The sequence below is a fragment of the Bombina bombina genome, chromosome 3 (genome assembly GCF_027579735.1).
Source record: "Bombina bombina isolate aBomBom1 chromosome 3, aBomBom1.pri, whole genome shotgun sequence".
NCBI classification, from domain to species: Eukaryota; Metazoa; Chordata; class Amphibia; order Anura; family Bombinatoridae; genus Bombina; species Bombina bombina.
This window is the reverse complement of record NC_069501.1, coordinates 1029661057-1029684103: the sequence shown is the minus strand read 5'-3', so window position 1 is coordinate 1029684103 and position 23047 is coordinate 1029661057. Positions and strand designations below refer to the sequence as shown.

Sequence of the window (23047 nt, the reverse complement as noted above, 5' to 3'; positions counted from 1 at the left end):
ACCATGTTGGGGTGTTCGGAGCGGCGTTAGTCTTCAGGGCAATATAAAAAATATGTTAGGCCTCTGTTGTATTTTATGAACACACCTAACTTTAATATCAGACTGTTATTTCCATGGACATTATTGAATAATGAAATGCTAAGGGACATTTGTCTATACAAAGGGTTAAATGCACACTGACCTACAGTTCCAGTTCAGAGGTGACAAGACAAGTGGAAACCAGTTGGAGATCTGATGTAAACAATAGATCAGAAGGATACCACAGGATTCACTAAGACATTTTACAACCCTTACAAACATTTTAGCATTTCAGCACAGATGGTGTACAAGGCCCTGATTTTATCTCAGTTCCTATCACCAACAGCCTAAGGACGTCACATTCTACCCCCCTGATCTAATGATGTCATCTGGTCTCTGAAGAATTTATAGAGTGTGGGCTGGGCTGTGAGAAAGAATGAATGACTATATAAGTTAGTTGCCATTGTAGGCTAAGCAAGCTCTCTCTTCTCGCTCACCTCTCTCCTTCCATCTCTCCCTCTCCCCTTTTCCAACTTCCCTTTCCTTCCCTTACATTAGTTAGCAACGTGTTTCTATGTAAATACTTATTTTCTGTCTAATAAAAGAAATAATTTCATCAAGCAGCGTCCTGATTTCCTAAGCTAAAGGTAATATTAGTGTGGAAATAGTAACTAAAAAGTTAGCAGATTCTACATTTGGCACCCCAGACGGGACGTGGATAAATCACTAATTCCACGTTGAACTACAGCTGAATTTGCTAAACTGAAGTACTGGAGCTGCAAGAACTCTTTGTGAATAGAGGCCAGACCGGACCTATCTGAGTGGGAAGTGTGCAGATCTACAAGACACTGTGTAGTGAGAAAGCTGCAAGTACCGTAAGTATATGTTTCTTTATGTTATGTTCCTGTATGCTACTGAAAAGTAAATGTATTAATTGTTTCTTGCTGAATTAAGTTTACTAAAATCTGAAAACAAGAGAGTAAACAGACATCTCTGAGGGTAAAGTGTAATAGGCATAGCCCAGTTTTACATGCAGCTCAAAAGGAGATCCCTCTAGGTCTAGATTTTAGGCTAATAATGCAAAAGGTTTGTTGATGTTAGATGTGTACTTGTGAGTGTGTACATCTGTACTGTGTATAGTGTGTTGTGTGATCAGTGTGTACATCTCTACTGTGTATAGTGTGTTGTGTGATCAGTGTGTACATCTGTACTGTGTATAGTGTGTTGTGTGATCATTGTGTACATCTGTACTGTGTATAGTGTGTTGTGTGATCATTGTGTACATCTGTACTGTGTATAGTGTGTTGTGTGAATCTGGTGTGTGTATTGTTAATAAGAATGGAACTGGTTGAGAAATACATTAAGAAATATGCCTCTGTCACATTTATTACATGTGCAGAAGATCCATTGACACGTCAGTTTTATAATGTAATTAAACAATGTGAAAAGCACAATAATGAACTAAGTAGAAAACTGTTTCAGAAAGACATAGAAAAAAGAGAGCTATGTAATTTACTGAGTATGTTTCTAAGAATAAAAGAGATTGCTGAACAGAAAGAGTTGGAATGGAAGGCAGAAAGAACTGATATCATAGAACAGCTGGATAAACTTGGTCAATCTATTATGGCTGTTGCTAGTCACTCTGAAAAGAGATGTGAGTGTGATACACTGAGTGAAGAGATAGACAAACTTACTAAACTGAATGCTGAGCTACAGGAGAGGCTTAATGAATGTGAAGTGAGGTGTGGCATGGGAGAACAATTAGTAATATGTATGGAACAAAAGGAAATGCAGAGAGAGAATGTTATTGCATCACTTAAGGCAGATTTATGGGAGTCTGAATCACAGCTTTTAAATAAGGAACAATGTATCTTGTCTCTTAAAGCACAGGGGATACAAGACAAATGCAACTGTTACAGGAGTAGTCTAGCACATGTGTGTCCTTTAGAAGTAGATGGTAATGAAAGTCAAACTATAGAACTAGATGGACAAACCCCTAACATTCCTGACAGTTCTTTGTTAACTTTAAACCAGGTCCCCTCTACTCTAACTCCTCAAAAAGAATGCAGACAAAGTAACCCTCAATTACAGACTAAAGTAAATAATCATAGTAACTCTGCCCCCCTTACAATACAAGACCGTAATAATTTGTGCCATATTTTAGGTCACTTTGATACCTCCACACCACCTGTAATCCTTTCTAATAAGTTAGAAGCTGTTATTACTCAGTATAATTTAGGCAACAGAGATGCCTGCGCTTTGCTTCGGGCCTGGTTGCCATCACAAGTAGCTGCACAGCTAAGGGCACCAGTAGGCACCCATAAAGGAGTGTCTCCTGATATTGATGCAAACTGGGGAAATTCAGGGGACAGATTAAAGGAATTACAGTATGTTATGTGTTGTCGTGATGCCAGAGGTACCAGTGCCATAGCAAATGCAAGTTTAAAGGAAGGAGATGACCCAATTTTGTTTTGTACTGAGTACCTTGCACTGTATAAGATAACTTATAACTGCCCTAACATGTCCCCAGATGATGCAGATTTTCTGTATTCTATGGCAAATAAATGCACGTTAATTGACAGTAGTACAAGAATCACTCTTAGAAATGCCAGCTCCTATACAAACTTTGTTAATATACTTAAAGACTGGTTTAAAGACTCAACGCATAAGAATGCTACTCATAATAATATATCTATGCTAACTGAGAGTCAGGGAAAGCAGAGATTTTTGAGACGTTGTTTTAAATGTGGAAAGTTTGGGCACATCATGAGGGAATGTGTGACATCAATGAGAGATATCAGGAATAAAAATTACATTATGAGGCAGAACAAAATATCATATTTAAGTAAGGAAGGAAAATACAGTGCTATATTTGAAGGTGAAAAGGAACAGAATATATCTTCTTTAACAAAGAAAGAAATAATAGAAGAACCTACTAGGGAGGAAACTTGCAAAGAGCCCCCATCTAAAAAAGAAGGGACAAATGTTCCATTTCAGATGCCTTACATAAACTGGCCATTTTGGGCACTGTTTAATTATACACAATTGGCAATGCATCTATTGATATTGAATTTAGCTCAGCCTGTGTATATTGCCAATTAATTGCAGAAATCTGTCTCTATTCTCTACATTCTATTACCAGGTATTCCATGTATAGTGATGGTAGATTTTTACTATAGGCAAGTAGAGATTTATTTTGTTTCATTTATTTACTTTGTATTTATGTCTATATTAATGCTATGTTTCTTTTTTTAGGGCTATTACTTGAAGAGAAGTGAACTTTGTACAGTCTACTTCTAGAAATTAAGAATTTTGTAATTGTTTATTTTTATTCACAGGTTGTTGCTATCCATGAATAAAATGTTTATAGTATAAAGAAATGCATTTCCCCCTTTTTCTTAAAGACCACGTGGTACTTTATGATGAGCTCATCAGTTACATAAATGTAATATAGCCACAATGAATTGTTTGCAAACAATTGATCATAACCAATTTATTTTAAAAGTCATGGTTTCAAGTACTGTTTTATATGTCTATGTTATTTTGTTTGTGTTATTAATGTCATGAACTAACAATTCTGATTACTTACAGAAGCAACCTATACCATCACCCAAAGAAGCACAAATCATTTACTGTAGAGAAGACTAGATATTTTAAATTGGATAATTTAATACAAAATCCAAATTTAGTTATTTAAGAACGCTGTTATATTTAAAGAGAACAGCAACATGTTTTGTGTGGCGTACTGTTTTTATGTTGTGTTTGTTCTGTGTTGTCTCTGTTTTATATGTTTAAAATGAATTATTGTTATTTTTTGTAATATGGTTCCTTTTCTATCAAGGAACCAAACGGGGGATCCCTTCACTACCATTTTTGTATTTTTGAGGACATTTTTTATTTTTAAGGACATTTTTTATTCACTACCATTTTTGTATTTTTAAGCACATTTTTATTTTTTCTCTCTTTTTGTTTTTTTTTATCACAATAGGTAACATTTTTTTTAAATGCTTCCGTATTAGTTTTTTTTATTTTTAAATCTGTTTTGCCACAATGGTTTTCAGTAATTTTTTTTTTTCATAAGCCAGTTATGTTTAAAGAGTATAACATTGTCTACTTATAGGTTTAAGTGCTGACCAGTAGATTATAAGACTGTGTGCATGCCTTGAAGCAGATAATGATACTATGATTTAATGTTAAAATGACATTAGTATACATGTTTTGCAAAGCTATAGGCTACGTTTTGTTTATGACCTCAGATAGCAAGTATTTTGTATTAATAAATTATAATCTGTCACATATGTATAACATTCAAATCTCACAATGTGCTAGAAAATAATTAGCAAAGTTCGAGCACTACTCCTAGTAGTAGTCATTAAGATTGTGTGTGATATGTAACAATTAATTTGTATCATATGTATAATTACTCTAAATATGCCGATGATTTGATATACATCTCAGATTATTGTTAATTCTAACCGGGAAAAATATATATTGTATATGTAAAATTGATCTAATCATCATATTCATAATGTGATTGTTAGAATGTGCTACACATTGTAAGGGGATTGTATTTTAGTATTTATTTAGAGTATGGATGTGAATGAATGGTTTTATTTCAGGTTGCCCCACTCACAGAAGAAACTATAAAGTGAGCAGTACAACGTTATGATCATAAGTGATTTAATGATCAAAGAGGGGAATGTTGTATTTTATGAACACACCTAACTTTAATATCAGACTGTTATTTCCATGGACATTATTGAATAATGAAATGCTAAGGGACATTTGTCTATACAAAGGGTTAAATGCACACTGACCTACAGTTCCAGTTCAGAGGTGACAAGACACGTGGAAACCAGTTGGAGATCTGATGTAAACAATAGATCAGAAGGATACCACAGGATTCACTAAGACATTTTACAACCCTTACAAACATTTTAGCATTTCAGCACAGATGGTGTACAAGGCCCTGATTTTATCTCAGTTCCTATCACCAACAGCCTAAGGACGTCACATTCTACCCCCCTGATCTAATGATGTCATCTGGTCTCTGAAGAATTTATAGAGTGTGGGCTGGGCTGTGAGAAAGAATGAATGACTATATAAGTTAGTTGCCATTGTAGGCTAAGCAAGCTCTCTCTTCTCACTCACCTCTCTCCTTCCATCTCTCCCTCTCCCCTTTTCCAACTTCCCTTTCCTTCCCTTACATTAGTTAGCAACGTGTTTCTATGTAAATACTTATTTTCTGTCTAATAAAAGAAATAATTTCATCAAGCAGCGTCCTGATTTCCTAAGCTAAAGGTAATATTAGTGTGGAAATAGTAACTAAAAAGTTAGCAGATTCTACAGCCTCTGAAGCAGTTTTAAGCATAGGGGGAGTGTTATTAGTTTTTTCATTCATTGGTTCTAGTTAGCTTTGTGGTTTGAATTTTTGGAGGGCCAGGACCTTCCCGTTTGATGCTGTTCTTTTCAGGTCAGGACACAGGATGCAGGAGAATATATATTGTGGGCCACTCATATATACATTGGGCTGCCATTTGGGCTGCATCCCAGGCAGGAGGTCAGCAGCTGGGATTACCGGCAGAAACAGTGTCCATTAGATAGTTGGATAGGAGGGGCATGATGTGGTCACATATGCCAGAACAGGTTGCTGAAGCCAGGAGGAGATGGGGCAGGCCCCATGTTGTTCTCCTTCATCTGTGGGGGAATGACGTTGGGACAATGCCAATGGGAGACTTGGCAGACGTCATGCTGTATGACATTAGGCGGCTGATGACTCAATTTCAGGGAGTGACCATTATATGGTCAAATATCATTTCCAGAAATATATGGAGACATATATCTACCAGGAAGCGGGTTTTCGGGTGAAGATAAAACTCAATAGGGATGTGAGTAAGGTGGTGCTGGCTTCAGGGGGGAAGGTGGTTACTCATGACAATATAAGTATTGATTATGCTGGTTTGTTCAGGAGGGATCAAGTCCATTTGTCTGATAGGGGTACGGATTTGTTCTTGGACAATATTAGGCAGGTCCTGGCTTCCTGTTTCGTTTAGTGGGGCAAGAGTACCTTGTCCTCTTTTGGTGATGGAAAGGAGTGTGGCAACAAATTCCAATTTGCCGTAACAATCATAGAAGGGTGGTACAGTGAGTGTTTAGGACCCTAGTCGCTGAGGGGCTAGGGATGGTCGGCTCGCTGGTTGATCTTCCTTGAGTGGAGAGGTAGGCGGAATGAGGGCGTCCTTATTCCCAGGGTGGCCACACCCCTTATGGGGTTAATAGGACAAGATCATCTTGCTAGCTGGTAGCAGTTCATTATTAAAGTTATTCATTTATTTATAAAGCAACCCCTCCTTCGTTGGGGAGGTGTTTTTTTCTCCCAACCCTGAGTGTTGTGTTTTTATTGTATTTAAGTTTGGTAATGTTGAGGTTTGGTATTAGCTTGACTGAATTTAACTAAAAAAATTAACCCCTTAGGAAAGTGAGGACCTATTTAGGGACGTAGCAATTTAAGGGGTAATTTTGTGAAAGGAAGGAGAGATGGAAATTTGATAAAGGAGGTGTGTCCTGCAGGGCAGGGGGAGTTTTAGGAGGCGAAGATACAGAGGTGATAATAAGAGCTGCAGAACAGAAAGTAAATTACTAACCTGTTTCTTGTCTTCCCTCCCAGCCCTCCCTGATTTTTGTTTGTTTGTGGTTGATCTATTACAGGTTCTGAAGCGGATGGAGGAGTGCAGTCCTGATTCAGCTGGCTTATCCTCCTTTGGCTGGGGGCTACATAATCATGTGCACCTTTGTAAGCCCAAAGGCATTAATTGGTAGTATGGGGTCTCCCTTCGGGACTAACAGTCTTTTGGATGAGGGACAGTTGACTATCCAGTGTTGGAGACCTCTTAACCCTTATATTGCATGTTGGGGGGTTGCATGGCGTCATGCTTTCCCAAGTTGGGCGGAAAGGGGTGTGGCAACAAATTCCAATTTGCTGTAACAATCATAGAAGGAAGGTACAGTGGGCGTTTAGGACCCTAGACACCGAGGGGCTAGGAATGGTCGGCTCACTGGTCGATCTTCCTTGAGCAGAGAGGTAGGTGGAATGAGGGCGTCCTCATTCCCAGGGGGGCCACAACCCTTACAGGGTTAATAGGACAAGATCATCTTGCCAGCTGGTAGCAGTTCATTATTAAAGTTATCAGGGAATAAGGAACAAAAATCAAAAATCTAATTTAAATGTTTTGACTAAATTTCTCCTTAAGTGCCTTGTCAGTGAGTATGTGTATATTTGTAGATCCCCCTTAAGGAGCCGTGCTTAAGCATAAAAATAGTTACAACTAAATGGGTATAAATCACTGGTGTGTGAGTTATGTCAGAAGAGTATGCTTCTCTGCACTGATTTTAATTATAAGTCGCAATGTGGTGCTGTTAGAAGGTAAAAATAAAAAATAACTTTTATTAGTATTTATTTAAGAGACAGCTTGTGTTTTCTGGTATTCTGCTGCCCTCACAAAAAATTAAAAACACTTCTCCTTTATATTGAGTTTAATTTTAAATATTTTAAATAAACTTATGGTGGTGTCAAAGAATCTATCGTGATTCGTGATTCATTATTAAAGTTATTTATTTATTTATTTATTTATTTATTTATTTATTTATTTATTAAAGCAACCCCTCCCTCGTTGGGGAGGTGTTTTTTTCTCCCAACCCTGAGTGTTGCGTTTTTCTTGTATTTAAGTTTGGTAATGTTGAGGGTTGGTATTAGCGTGACTGAATTTAACTGAAAAAATTAACCCCTTAAGTGGGATGCACACCCTGCAACCATTGTGTTTGCTGCCAATTTGTAAGAAAAACAAAAACTTTTGGCACTACTACTGAAAAGATATATAAAATAAAATTGTTTATCAATTGCTCTACATCAGGTGTTATTTATCTGTTATCCTGTTCATGTCCCCGCTTCTATGTGGGCAAAATCTATAAAGAATTTAGATCACGGATAACTGAACATCATGACGACATTAAAGACTTCAATATTGATATCCCAGTAGCGAGACATTTTGCCCAATACCATGGTTCCAGAATTGATCATTTGAATTTTACTGGTATTGAATCTGTTGCACCTAGTAGACGAGGAATAATAATATAAGTAATATTTCTCCTACATTGGTGTATCCGGTCCACGGCTTCATCCTTACTTGTGGGATATTCTCAATCCCTACAGGAAGTGGCAAAGAGAGCACACAGCAAAGCTGTCCATATAGCTCCCCTCAGGCTCCGCCCTTCCTAGTCATGCTCTTTGCCGCTCTAACTAGTAGCAGGAAAGGTTTCTCATCAGGCAGAGCCTGATACTATAGCATTTAAATTTAAGCTAGAACACCTCCGCGCCCTACTTAAGGAGGTCCTAGCTACACTTGATGATTGTGATCCTTTGGTGATCCCAGAAAAATTATGTAAAATGGACAAATTCTTTGCGGTCCCAGTACACACTGATGCGTTTCCAATACCCAAGAGGGTGGCGGATATCGTTAATAAGGAGTGGGAGAAGCCAGGAGTACCTTTTGTTCCCCCTCCTATATTTAAGAAAATGTTCCCAATTGTTGATCCCAGAAGGGACGCGTGGCAGACGGTCCCTAAGGTAGAGGGAGCAGTTTCAACGCTAGCTAAGCACACGACTATACCAATAGAAGACAGTTGCGCTTTCAAAGATCCTATGGATAAAAAATTAGAAGGTTTACTTAAGAAAATCTTTGTTCAACAGGGTTTTCTTCTTCAACCAATTTCTTGCATTATTCCTGTAACCACTGCAGAGGCTTTTTGGTTTGAGGAATTAGAAAACTCGCTCCAAAAGGAGACTTCTTATGATGAAGTCATGGACAGAATTCACGCCCTGAAGTTGGCTAATTCTTTCATTACAGACGCTGCTTTCCAGTTACCTAAATTAGCTGTGAAAAATTCTGGTTTTGCAATTGTGGCATGCAGAGCGCTTTGGTTAAAGTCTTGGTCGGCGGATGTGTCGTCCAAAACAAAATTGCCGGATCTAGTAGGGGGCAGACTTTCTCTCTTTGCTCAGGCTTGGGCAAGAGATGTTCCGGACCCCTGGGCACTAGAAATTGTTTCTCAGGGGTATCTTCTAGAGTCCAAGGACCTTCCTCCAAGGGGAAGGTTCCACATGTCTCGCTTATCTTTAGAACAGATAAAGAGACAAGCATTCTTATGTTGCGTAGAAGACTTATTAAAGATGGGAGTGATACACCCAGTTCCAACAGTGGAACAAGGACTGGGTTTTTACTCAAACCTGTTTATAGTTCCCAAAAAAGAAGGAACTTTCAGGCCAATTCTGGACTTAAAAATTCTAAACAAATTCCTCAGAGTTCCATCATTCAAATGGAAACCATTCGGACAATTTTACCAACGATCCAGGAGGGTCAATACATGACTACCGTGGACTTAAAGGATGCGTACCTGCATATTCCTATCCACAAAAATCACCATCAGTTCCTGAGGTTCGCCTTTCTGGACAAACATTACCAGTTCGTGGCTCTTCCGTTTGGATTAGCCACTGCTCCCAGAATTTTCACAAAGGTGATAGGGTCCCTTCTAGCGGTGCTAAGGCCGAGGGGCATCACCTTACCTAGACGACATTCTAATACAAGCGTTGTCCCTTCCCAAAGCAAGGGCTCATACAGACATTGTTCTAGCCTTTCTCAGATCTCACGGGTGGAAGGTGAACATAGAAAAAAGTTCCCTGTCCCCGTCCACAAGGGTTCCCTTTCTGGGAACAATAATAGACTCCGTAGAAATGAAGATCTTTCTGACAGAGGTCAGGAAGTTAAAGCTTCTGAGTTCTTCAATCCATTCCTAAGCCCTCCATAGCTCAGTACATGGAGGTAATAGGACTAATGGTTGCGGCAATGGACGTGGTTCCTTTTGCTCGAATTCATTTAAGACCATTGCAACTGTGCATGCTCAAACAGTGGAATGGGGATTATGGAGACTTGTCTCCCCAGATTCAAATGGACCAGAAAACCAGAGACTCACTCCTCTGGTGGCTGTCTCTAGATCACCTGTCTCAGGGAATGAGTTTCCGCAGACCGGAGTGGATCATCGTCACGACCGACGCCAGTCTTTTGGGCTGGGGCGCGGTCTGGGAGTCCCTGAAGGCTCAGGGTCTATGGTCTCGGGAAGAATCTCTTCTCCCGATAAACATATTGGAATTGAGAGCGATATTCAATGCGCTCCAGGCATGGCCTCAACTAGCGGAGGCCAGATTCATCAGATTTCAGTCGGACAACATGACGACTGTAGCGTACATCAATCATCAGGGGGGAACGAAGAGTTCCCTGGCGATGAGAGAGGTAGCCAAGATCATCAAATGGGCAGAGGATCGCTCCTGCCATCTATCAGCAATTCACATCCCAGGAGTGGACAACTGGGAAGCGGATTATCTGAGTCATCAGACTTTCCATCCGGGGGAGTGGGAACTTCACCCGTAGGTTTTTGCCCAGTTAACTCAACTATGGGGCATTCCGGATCTGGATCTGATGGCATCACGTCAGAACTCAAAAGTTCCATGTTACGGGTCCAGGTCCAGGAATCCCAAGGCGACACTGGTAGATGCCTTAGCTGTGCCTTGATCGTTCAATCTAGCTTATGTCTTTCCACCATTTCCTCTTCTCCCACGGCTAGTAGCCAGGATCAAACAGGAGAAGGCTTCGGTAATTCTGATAGCTCCTGCATGGCCACGCAGGACCTGGTATGAAGACCTGGTGAATATGTCATCGGTTCCACCATGGAAGCTACCTTTGAGGCAGGACCTTCTAATTCAAGGTCCATTCGTACATCCAAACCTAGTCTCTCTGCAACTGACTGCTTGGAGATTGAACGCTTGATTCTAGTTAAGCGTGGGTTTTCGGATTCAGTTATAGATACCCTGATTCAGGCTAGAAAGCCTGTCACTAGGAAAATTTACCATAAGATATGGCAGAAATATCTTTGTTTGTGCGAATCCAAGGGTTACTCATGGAGTAAGATTAGGATTCCAAGGATTTTAGCTTTTCTCCAATAAGGATTGGAGAAAGGTTTGTCAGCTAGTTCCTTAAAAGGACAGATATCAGCTCTGTCTGTTTTGTTACACAAACGTCTGGCAGCAATGCCAGATGTTCAGGAGTTTGTGCAGGCTTTAGTCAGAATCAAGCCTGTCTACAGACCTGTGGCTCCTCCATGGAGTCTAAATCTAGTTCTTTCAGTTCTTCAGGGGGTTCCGTTTGAACCTCTACATTCCATAGATATTAAGTTACTATCTTGGAAAGTTTTGTTTTTGGTTGCTATCTCTTCCGCTAGAAGAGTTTCTGAATTGTCTGCTTTGCAGTGTAATTCACCCTATCTTGTGTTTCATACAGATAAGGTCGTTTTACGTACCAAACCTGGTTTCCTTCCAAAAGTGGTTTCCAATAAGAATATTAACCAGGAAATAGTTGTTCCTTCTCTGTGTTAATCCAGCTTCTAACAAGGAACGTCTGTTACACAATCTCGACGTGGTTCGTGCTTTGAAATTTTACCTAAAAGCAACTAAAGATTTCAGACCAACATTGTCCTTGTTTGTCGTATATTCTGGTAAGAGGAGAGGTCAAAAGGCGACTGCGACCTCTCTGTCTTTCTGGCTGAAAAGCATCATCCGGTTGGCTTATGAGACTGCTGAAAGGCAGCCTCCTGAACGAATTACAGCTCACTCTAGTAGAGCTGTGGCTTCCACTTCGGCTTTCAAGAATGAGGCTTCTGTTGAACAGATCTGTAAGGCAGCGACTTGGTCTTCACTGCATACATTTGCCAAATTTTACAAATTCGATACTTTTGCTTCTTCGGAGGCTATTTTTGGGAGAAAGGTTTTACAAGCAGTGGTGCCTTCCGTTTAGGTTACCTGACTTGTTCCCTCCCTTCATCCGTGTCCTAAAGCTTTGGTATTGGTTCCCACAAGTAAGGATGAAGCCGTGGACCGGATACACCAATGTAGGAGAAAACAGAATTTATGTTTACCTGATAAATTTCTTTCTCCTACGGTGTATCCGGTCCACGGCCCACCCTGACTTTTTAGTCAGGTTTAAATTTATTTTTTATAAACTACAGTCACCACTGCACCCTATGGTTCTCCTTTTTCTCCTAACCATCGGTCGAATGACGGGGGGGCGGAGCCTGAGGGGAGCTATATGGACAGCTTTGCTGTGTGCTCTCTTTGCCACTTCCTGTAGGGATTGAGAATATCCCACAAGTAAGGATGAAGCCGTGGACCGGATACACCGTAGGAGAAAGAAATTTATCAGGTAAACATAAATTCTGTTATTATAAGTAATATTGACACAATCCTATAACAAGATGGATGTACACTCTAAAAACACTATCACCGATAGGCTTGAATGAAAAGCTAGAATTCGCTTCGTTCTTAACTTAAAAAATTTCCTAAATAGGTACACCTACGTATAGATGCCAAAATGTGAAATCTCAGAATATATAATTTTATCTTACTTTCTTTCATTTTTCTTTAGCCCGACTTAACCTTTATGCAAATTAATTTCTCAATATAGAGTCTTTTTGACTACCCATTAGATACATTTATGTTTTGAATAACGATTAAAATTAACTAATACATTTATCTGCACAGTATAGTTTTTTTTTTAAGTATGTTTTTAACATTAGTGGCAAGTTACCCATTTTTGTGTGGCCTGTGGGTTTAGTAACCGTTAGTAATATTTACTAACACTGCAATATTAAGCACAAGTGCGATATCCCATGCAAGTGAAGGACATTGGACACTCTATTGCTTTAAATAGACACTTGCTGTGACCGGCGTGTATTATACATGTGATCTCTCCAGCTTATAAAAATATTCACAGAATGGAAGACGTCACAACCCGGAAGAAGCTCCAAGCGACTAGAAAGGTTGAGCGTGACGCGCGAAAGGACGTGTTGGTGTGTCACTGCCTTCATGTTTAGGGATTCCCTGTAATCTTCTGACCCTCTGTGGCTCTAACATCTACCCAGATACACACACTCTGAAGGACATTTGCATAAAAGGATTCAGATATTATCAAGACTGGTGGAGCTGGAGGATCCTCTGGCGGCAGTCTCCCTGAGTACATGTAATTCATGTTCCTTCTGCTTTGTTAGTGTGTTTCCCTGGTATGCCTTAAGTGAGGATGGAAGTTTGGCTTAACATTTGAGACACTATTGATCTCTGTATGTGGATAGTTGGCTATAAGACTTAACGTCATGACAACGCTGACCTACGCTTTGCACTTTTGCTTCTTGCTTTGCTGCTTTGGACATTGCAATATTTTTATCTGCTTTTTGGGCTATTTGGTGCACCACAGAAATTTACTGTATCTACAACCAGTTGTAGTTCCAGACCTTAATATTTGGGGGACCCCGTATGAATTTTATCTGTTTAATTGATTAAATATGTTCTTTTGCATTAATTTTCGATTGTCTTTGCAGTTAGCCTAGACTTTTAGATCACCCTTACTTTGGGATATCTACTTTTTTCTTTATTTATTTTATAACTAATTTTTACTAGGTTGCATCCTCTTTTTATAATGTACTACTAGAAGTGAGCAAACTCCCATTTGTTCTTTTTTGTGGAAAAGAATATGCCCCTGTACGGCTGTTGATCTCGCATGACATAGCCTGCGGTACTCCTAAGCTCTTTCGCTGGATAGACTGGGATCAGTTTTGTGTTGAGATGGTCCTCTGATGATGTAAGAGCATCTTTCTCAGGTTGTGGTGGCTGTCTGGCGCCATCTTCCATGGGGGCACATTTAGTGGTGGTTAATAGAGCACTAAACCCTTTAGCTACCTTTCTTTCCAATTATTCTAGTAAGGCACATATAGTTACTTGAAACTCCTCCATCATACTTTCAAATGTCAGCAGTTAAGTAAACCTGCTTCTCCTGGCAAACCGGGGGCGGGGGGGGTTGGGGTTGGTGTTGCAAGGCTGTTGCCTCACCCAACCAACTGTCTGGATTAATGCTCCAGATGGTGCAATCCCCTCAGGATTGATATCTGTTGATGTAGTAATGTTCCACTTTGTGGTGTCTGTTAGGTGGGATCTTTGATTCTTGGTAAATCTTTAGAGAATCAGCTGATTATCTGGAATATTTCGGGAGCCTCTATTTTTGTGACCGGTCATGGCTGCCGCCCAGACACAACCCCCTAAAATGTTGTCCTTTTGATAGATGTAATATGTCAGGAATTGACTTGTGAACTGTGCCTTTAAGATAAGATCTCCTCCCCACTCTAATCCCTATTTAACTTCTCCACATCCTAGAATTCGTTGCTTGATTATTGAAGCAGTTTGGGAAGTAATCCTGCATCTCCCTTCCACACTTCATTTTATTTGAGCCTTCATTTTCCTTGTTAGATTGTTCTAACTTTTTGTCATTATAGCACCTAATATTTTCTGCCAGTCTACAAGTTCTGGGATATTCTCCTTTCGTAGTACAACTCAAGAGTAACCTGGAAATTCAGCTGAGATTATACTCTACACGGACACCGCTTCAGTAAAGATACATACAACTACTGACGTCACTCCGCTCTGCCTTTCCTTCAGAGCGCAACACGCCTTCTCTCAGACACATGCTAAGATCTTAGCACGGACACAGCGACATACAAACCTACTCTTAATTCTATATCTATCTACAACAATATTAAGAATAGCATGCTCTTTTTGTAATGCATTACTCATTTATGTGGAACTTATCTATAACGGCATGACAATCAGCTCTCCAGTTATTTGTACTTTAATTGCGGAAACGCATTGTAACAAGCTGCTGACAAACTGCCTGTATTTTCGTCTCTCTCGTTTGGCACATTCTTACAGAGCATTATCCAGCAACTTTATAGTCTCCAAAAGAACTCTACTCTAAACATTAAATGTTCTTGATTTATATATTTATATTAATTTCTGCCTCCCAACCGTTACTATTTTTTCTCATATTCTTAGTAACTTGAAGGAATTATTTTTACTTCACTAAATCTCAAGAGAGTGTCACATATAGTAAGTTATCCTATTTTGTGACCTAAGAATCACTTATCATAAAATAACTTTGCTCTCATACAGGTTCCTATTATCTAGTTATGATAATTGGGAGAATATGAAAGCATACATTTACTTAAAATGTAAAATAATGTTTATTTTTTAATTTATATCTTTAGTTTATCACAAATAAGATAGCAAGGAAACAGGTAGGCCTTATATATAATAAGGCAGAGTAGGCATGTACTTACAGGCACTCTCCATAGAGGGGCGTCTGTCTCTGCCTATTATAAATACTGGTCAGCCGGCAACTTTACCTATGATGCAAGAACAGCACTGCGGCCATATTTACGTGGGTATTATTATGCATGTGCAATGCTTGCGGAGGCCTTCACAAAGATGGCCACTGCATCTATGCGGTGCTGTTATTTCACTGCCAGCGGCCATCTTAGTTAAGGTAGCCAACACATCTTGGAGTGGGGATTGTGGGGAGCATGGGGGGCCCTCAGAATTTGGTGCTTACAGGCACTTGAGCTGTAAACCCATCCCTGGAAATAGGTCTAAATGGTTTTGTTAAGTTTATAGTAAACCCAAAACTGGACATGCTTATTCACATTAAGAAAAAAGTAAATTAGATATAAAAATACTTAAAGAAAAGAAAAAAAAGTAAAATGAAAAAAAAAAAAAAACCTTAATGATGCATAAACAATTTAGCCCTAGTCCATTTTTTATCATTATGGAACCTAGGTTACACAGCAGGTATAGAAGGAAATTCAGCACTGGAATGTAGTGAAAGTTAGATTTTAACATGACTAGAGAGAGGTGAGGAATAACCTCAATACTATGCTTATAAAATGTATTTAGTGTTTAATGTCTCTCTTTAACTATATGTTTAGCCCCTATAGAGATATTTGAATTGTGGAATGAATGTCAAAGGGAACATTTGTTTTACCATTCAGATGTCAATTTTTTTGTTTGCAGGTTCCTATTGCCAATATTCATGTCATATGGAGAGTTTATATTTATAAACCCTTACACATAGCATATTTTAAAGTTTTTTAGTAGGATTGATTACATATAGGCTATTGTTATTTACTAGGGAAAAGTAGCTTTATGCCACTTGGCGTAGAACTATAAGACACTGTTCTCAATACCTGCTGTTCATGTCCCCGCTTCTATGTGGGGTGGGCAAAATCTATTAAGAATTTAGATCACGGATAACTGAACATCGTGATTACATTAAAGACTTCAATATTGATATCCCAGTAGCAAGACTTTTTTTTCCCAATACCATGGTTCCAGAATTGATCATTTGAATTTCACTGGTATTGAATCTGTTGCACCTAGTAGTCGAGGAATAATAAAATAAGTAATATATTATAAGTAATATTGACACAATCCTATTACAAAAAGAAACAAGATGGATTTACACTCTAAAAACACTATCACCGATAGGCTTGAATGAAAAGTTAGAATTCTTTTCCTTCTTAACTTAAAAAATGTCCTTAATAGGTAGACCTACGTATAGATGCCAAAATGTGAAATCTCAGAATATTTAATTTTATCTTACTTTCTTTCATTTTTCTTTAGCCCGACTTAACCTTTATGCAAATTAATTTCTCAATATAGAGTCTTTTTGACTACCCATTAGATACATGTATGGTTTGAATAACGATTAAAATTAACTAATACATTTATCTGCACAGTATAGTTTATTTTTTAAGTATGTTTTTAACATTAGTGGCAAGTTACCCATTTTTGTGTGGCCTGTGGTTTTGGTAACTGTTAGTAATATTTACTAACACTCGGCTAGATTATGAGTTTTGTGGTATAAGTGAAAAAGCAGCGTTATGGCTCTTTTTCACTACCGCTGCTATTGCAAGTCTTGCAGGTATTTCTGTACCGCACACTTTTTGGGCCGTAACGCAACATAACTACCGCAGCTTTCAAAAAGTCCTTTTTCAATGGGACTTCCTTTGTGCCGGTATTACGAGTTTGCCTGGGAGGCCAAAAATTGAGCGGTACAGCCTATACCGTCAAGATCCATACCGTAAACTGAAAGTCAGTACAAAGCCGTAACATAAAACTCATAACTAAAGGGCTAAAAAGTACACTAACACCCATAAACTACCTATTAACCCATAAACCGAGGCCCTCCCGCATCACAAACACTAAAATACAATTATTAACCCCTAATCTGCCGCTCCGGACATCGCCGCCTCTAGAATAAACATTTCTTTCATGTAATTGGCAAGAGTCCATGAGCTAGTGACGTATGGGATATACAATCCTACCAGGAGGGGCAAAGTTTCCCAAACCTCAAAATGCCTATAAATACACCCCTCACCACACCCACAATTCAGTTTTACAAACTTTGCCTCCTATGGAGGTGGTGAAGTAAGTTTGTGCTAAGATTTCTACGTTGATATGAGCTTCTCAGCATTTTGAAGCCTGATTCCTCTCAGAGTACAGTGAATGTCAGAGGGATGTGAAGGGAGTATCACCTATTGAATGCAATTGTTTTCCTGACAGGAGATCTATTTCATAGGTTCTCTGTTATCGGTCGTAGAGATTCATCTCCTACCTCCCTTTTCAGATCGACGATATACTCTTATATTCCATTACCTCTACTGATAACCGTTTTAGTACTGGTTTGGCTATCTGCTATATGTGGATGGGTGTCTTTTGGTAAGTATGTTTTCATTGCTTAAGACACTCTCAGCTATGGTTTGGCACTTTATGTATTTATATATAAGTTCTAAATATATGTATTGTACTTATATTTGCCATGATTCAGGTTTTCAGTATATTTCCTTTCTGCAGACTCTCAGTTTCTGGTAAATGCATTTTTTAGGAAAAATGTATTTCTTACCTGGGGTATAGTCTTTTTTTCAATTGAATGTCATTTTGAATTTGCGGGCAGAATTAGGCTCGCGAGGGCGCAAAATGCTGAAGTATATTGCGTCATTTTTGGTGCAAGATTTTTTTGGAGCAAAGTTACATTCGATGACGCAAATCCGTTACTTCCGGCGTATTAGTTGACACCGAGTCCTTTCACAAGGTTGCGTCTGCAATGACGCAAGTGTGTCATTTCCGGATGTTGTTAGCGCCAAAAATATTTTTTCTATTTGTGTTGTGCGTCATTCTTGCTGCCAAATATTTTCATTATTTTAAAACCCCATTCCTATATGCCTCTTGCCTTTCTCTATCAGAGGGCTATGCTGTTTGCATTTTTTTCCCATTCCTGAAACTGCCATATAAGGAAATTGATATTTTTGCTTTATATTTAGTTTTTTTATCTTACATTTGCAAGATGTCTCAATCTGATCCTGTCTCAGAAATCACTGTTGGAACCCTGCTGCCTGATAAGAGTTCTACCAAAGCTAAGTGCATTTGTTGTAAATTTGTGGAGCTTATATCTCCAACTGTGGTTTGTAATAGTTGTCATGATAAACTTTTACATTCAGATAATGTGTCCATTAGTAATAGTAAATTGCCTGTTGCTGTTCCTTCAACATCTAATGTACAAGATATACCTGTGAATTTAAAAGAATTTATTGCTGATTATATTCAGAAGGCTTTGTCTACCATCCCGCCTTCTAATAAACGTATAAAGGTCTTTTAAAACTTCTCATAAAGTTGATGAATTTCAAATGACCGACAACATACTGAATTATCCTCCTTCGATGAGGATCTATCTGATTCAGAAGATCCTTCCTCAGATATTGACACTGACAAATCTACTTATTTATTTAAAATGGAGTATATTCGTTCTTTGTTAAAAGAAGTGTTGATTACATTGGATATTGAGGAAACTAGTCCTCTTGACATTAAAACTAGTAAACATTTCAATTCTGTTTATAAACCTTCTGTGGTTACTCCAGAGGTTTTGCAAGTTCCTGATGCTATTTCTGATATGATTTCTAAGGAATGGAACAGGCCTGGTACTTCTTTTATTCCTTCTTCAAGGTTAAAAAATGGTATCCTGGGGCGTGTCCGGGCTATGGTCCAAGATGGCCGCTAAACTAGGAGCTCTGCAATCCAGTATTACATTCCGCCTGTAATCTGGTGAATGAAAAAAACATCCAGCAACAATTAACACACTATAACTTTGGGGACACTTCGCTGCATGGATATATACAAAGATTTTTGTTTACAACGCAACAGGACTCCCTAGACTGGATCGCTGAGTGTCTTGGGCGGCCTCTAAGGAGAGAGAGCTCAGCTCCCCCCCGGGAAACCGGGTAATCAGAGACTGTTCACATTCTCAGTCTAACAACTAGTAATAACACCTGAGGACCTCTGCACAATACTTATATCTCTGGAAACTAGAAGTAATCTAAGAATCCAGTATAGATTTCTCTCTGAACATGGAGGAGGAACTATATGCTAAGCTACAAGCTTTGTTTGCTGAGTCTGAAAAGCAAATAAATAGAAGATTTGATCGCCTTATGGCAATCGTGGGAGCACAATGTGAAGACAGGGGACAGAAGGGTGAGGCTCTATCGAGTGTTGGAGAAGTTCCCATTACATATGCATTGCCTGAAATAAAGCAACTAAAAGTAGATGTCGTTGAGACAAATCTGGAGGATGCGTGTGAATCATTGGTCCCGCAGGACCGGGACGCGCCGATACCTGGGAAGGGTACAGGCGTAGAAAGAGGACCCCCCATCAGTGTATGGGCCATGGCGGAAATGAATATTACTTACTTCGAGGGACATCGCCAGGCTGGTGCTGCTTGTGGGGTCACGGTGGGGAGAGCGGCCGGCTCCCTTACGTGTGGCCCGGCGGATGAGCAAGAGTTGCAGATGGCTTGTTGCTGGACTGGTGCTTACACAAACTCAGCCATGGATCTGCCTTTAACAGGGACTGCTGCACCGTCAGACGACTACAGGTATTTTAACGCTCCCGCGAAAGTCGGTATTGGGTGAAACTCTGAGTTAAGGGGGTCTCATGGACCTGGGGGCCCGCTCCCGAAGATTGAATGCTTCATGGAACTGTGAGCTATGATTCCTGGGCCATATTTAGGGGGTCATACATGTTTTCGGCACAGTAAGAATCCTGGACCTACAGACCAGACATAATACAGTAACCGGCTTTTGCACGGTATACCCCCAGGAGTCTAGGATTTGGGCACTTTAATGATTACTGCGAGGTTTGATGATGAGGCCCACCACGCTCTAATCTATGTTACGGGACTCCTGCAGCTTGTACTAGTTTGATTGCAATTATCCTTTTAAGTGACATACTATGCTTAACTCATATGTCTCCGGGAATTGTACTCTATAAGTGTATATATAAAAGTGGAAGCATGCCCATATAGCTTCCTATATGAAATATGAATATCTTGTATAACCCTGTTTAAAATGTTCATTTGTTTAGTATGTGAAATTAATTATAGGAAAGAATTTCCCCCATTGTATTTACAAAAGAAGTGAATGAGGTTCACTAGATATGTACGGATCCCATAGCGTACAGTGTAATGTTTGTATGATATTCTGTTAAATAGATGCTTACTCCCCCCATGTATAAATTTCATCATAATATACACTGGGAATTTTCTTTTTGACTATCAAGATCGGGGACCTGGGTCAGGGAACTTGCACTAGTTAAGCACATGGGACTCCCATAGCTAAATGTGGTTCAGCCGCCATTATATCTCCTTAGATGCATTGGGACACATGTTTATATGTTTCGTATGCCTTTTTTGTTATGGTCCCCTGAAACAGGCTCAATAATACATGTTTTTCCACATAGGGAGTCCCACTATCCCTATTGGTGAGGGGGCTTATTAACATTCTTCACTACCTGCATAATAGATTTGAGGGGTGTCCTGTAGTATTAATATTGTTCTCTGACAGATTAACATGTTTTCTGTAACTAATGGTGTCTATGTAGATTAATGTCCTACTGTACTTAAGTATATGACTTATAAGCATTTCCCCCCAATTTTCACCCTTCATATCTATGTGACATCAGTGGCCCAAGAGTGGTAACTATTTCTTAGTTGGGGTGTTTCCTATTCGCATTTAGTTTCTAACATTTTGGGGGGATCTTTACTGTATTAAGTAAATGAAAAAGGAGGTTTGCTATGTTGCTTGCACTTTCAATTGTAGGTCTTCTGCTATTGAGTTCTATAAGGCACTACATCTTATATGTTTACTATGCTAGTATTAGTATGCCTTAGTATATGAGTATACGCATATAGTAATGGCAGTAATATAGTATGCATGATAACGATATGACCTTCTGCTTTGTTTTATTGGATCAACACCCTGTACTGTGCAAACCACACTGTTATGTATGTCTGTTAACCTCAATAAAAATTATTATAAAAAAAAAAAAATGGTATCCTTTGCCAGCAGTTACTTTGGAGTTTTGGGTAAAGATTCCCAAAGTTGATGGGGCTATCTCTACTCTTGCTAAACGTACTACTATTCCTATGGAAGACAGTACTTCTTTTAAAGATCCTTTAGTCAGGAAACTTGAATCTTATCTAAGGAAAGCCTATTTGTATTTGGGTCATCTTCTCAGGCCTGCAATTTCTTTGGCTGATGTTGCAGCTGCATCAACTTTTTGGTTGGAAAATTTAGCGCAACAAGAATTGGACTCTGATTTGTCTAGCATTGTTCGCTTGCTTCAACATGCTAATCATTTTATTTGTGATGCCATTTTTGATATCATCAAAATTGATGTTAAATCTATGTCTTTAGCTATTTTAGCTAGAAGAGCTTTGTGGCTTAAATCTTGGAATGCTGATATGACTTCTAAGTCCAGATTGCTATCTCTTTCTTTCCAAGGTAATAAGTTATTTGGTTCTCAGTTGGATTCGATTATTTCAACTGTCACTGGAGGGAAGGGAGTTTTTTTGCCTCAGGATAGAAGACCTAAGCGTAAATCTAAAGCTTCTAACCACTTTCGTTCCTTTCGACAAGATAAGGAACAGAAGCCTAATCCTTCCCCCAAGGAATCTGTTTCCAATTGGAAACCTTCTTCAAATTGGAATAAATCCAAGCCATTTAAGAAACAAAAGCCAGCCCCCAAGTCCGTATGAAGGTGTGGCCCTCATTCCAGCTCAGCCGGTATTGTGCAGATTAAGATTTTTCAAGGATGTTTGGATAAATTCTGTCCAAAATCAATGATTCTGAGTATTGTCTCTCAGGGGTACCGAATAGGATTCAGAGTAAGACCTCCTGTGAGAAGATATTTTCTCTCACGCATCCCGGCAAATCCAGTAAAGGCTCAGGATTTCCTGAAGTGTGTTTCAGACCTGGAGTTTTCAGGGGTAATCATGCCAGTTCCGTTTCATGAACAGGGTCTGGGGTTTTATTCAAATCTATTCATTGTCCCAAAGAAAGAAAATTCATTCAGACCAGTTCTGGATCTGAAAATTTTGAATCGTTATGTAAGTGTACCAACTTTCAAAATGGTGACTATATGGACTATTCTGCCTTTTGTTCAGCAAGGACATTATATGCCCACAATAGACTTGCAGGATGCATATCTTCATATTCCGATTCATCCAGATCATTATCAGTTTCTGAGATTCTCTTTTCTAGACAAGCATTACCAATGTGTCACTCTTCCTTTTGGCCTAGCGACAGCTCCAAGAATCTTTTCAAAGGTTCTCGGTGCTCTACTCTATGTAATCAGAGAGCGGGGTATTGCAGTGTTTCCTTATTTGGACGATATCTTGGTACTAGCACAGTTTTTACGTTCTGCAGAATCTCACATGAATCAACTAGTGTTGTTTCTTCAAAAACATGGTTGGAGGATCAATTTACCAAAAAGTTCTTTGATTCCTCAGACAAGGGTCACCTTTTTAGGTTTCCAGATAGATTCTATGTCCATGACTCTGTCTCTAACAGACAAGAGACGTTTAAAATTGTTTGCAGTCTGTCGGAACCTTCAGTCTCAGTCATTCCCTTCAGTAGCTATGTGCATGGAAGTTTTAGGTCTCATGACTGAAGCATTGGACGCGATCCCCTTTGCTCGTTTTCAAATGAGAGCTCTTCA

At 39.2% G+C, this 23047-nt stretch overlaps 1 protein-coding gene across 1 annotated transcript; it reads left to right on the top strand.

The window, feature by feature from the left end:
- The first annotated feature begins 1745 nt into the window (after nucleotides 1-1745).
- Nucleotides 1746-3466, top strand: LOC128652044 (posterior protein-like). Its single transcript, XM_053704999.1, has one exon. It carries the CDS (start codon nucleotides 1768-1770, stop codon nucleotides 3118-3120), a length of 1353 nt encoding a protein of 450 aa, XP_053560974.1. The 5' UTR covers nucleotides 1746-1767; the 3' UTR covers nucleotides 3121-3466.
- Nucleotides 3467-23047: the final 19581 nt, after the last annotated feature.

Bases quoted from the DNA above. Each gene is read 5' to 3' on its own strand.
- LOC128652044 (XM_053704999.1), top strand. From the start codon at position 1,768: ATGGGAGAACAATTAGTAATATGTATGGAACAAAAGGAAATGCAGAGA.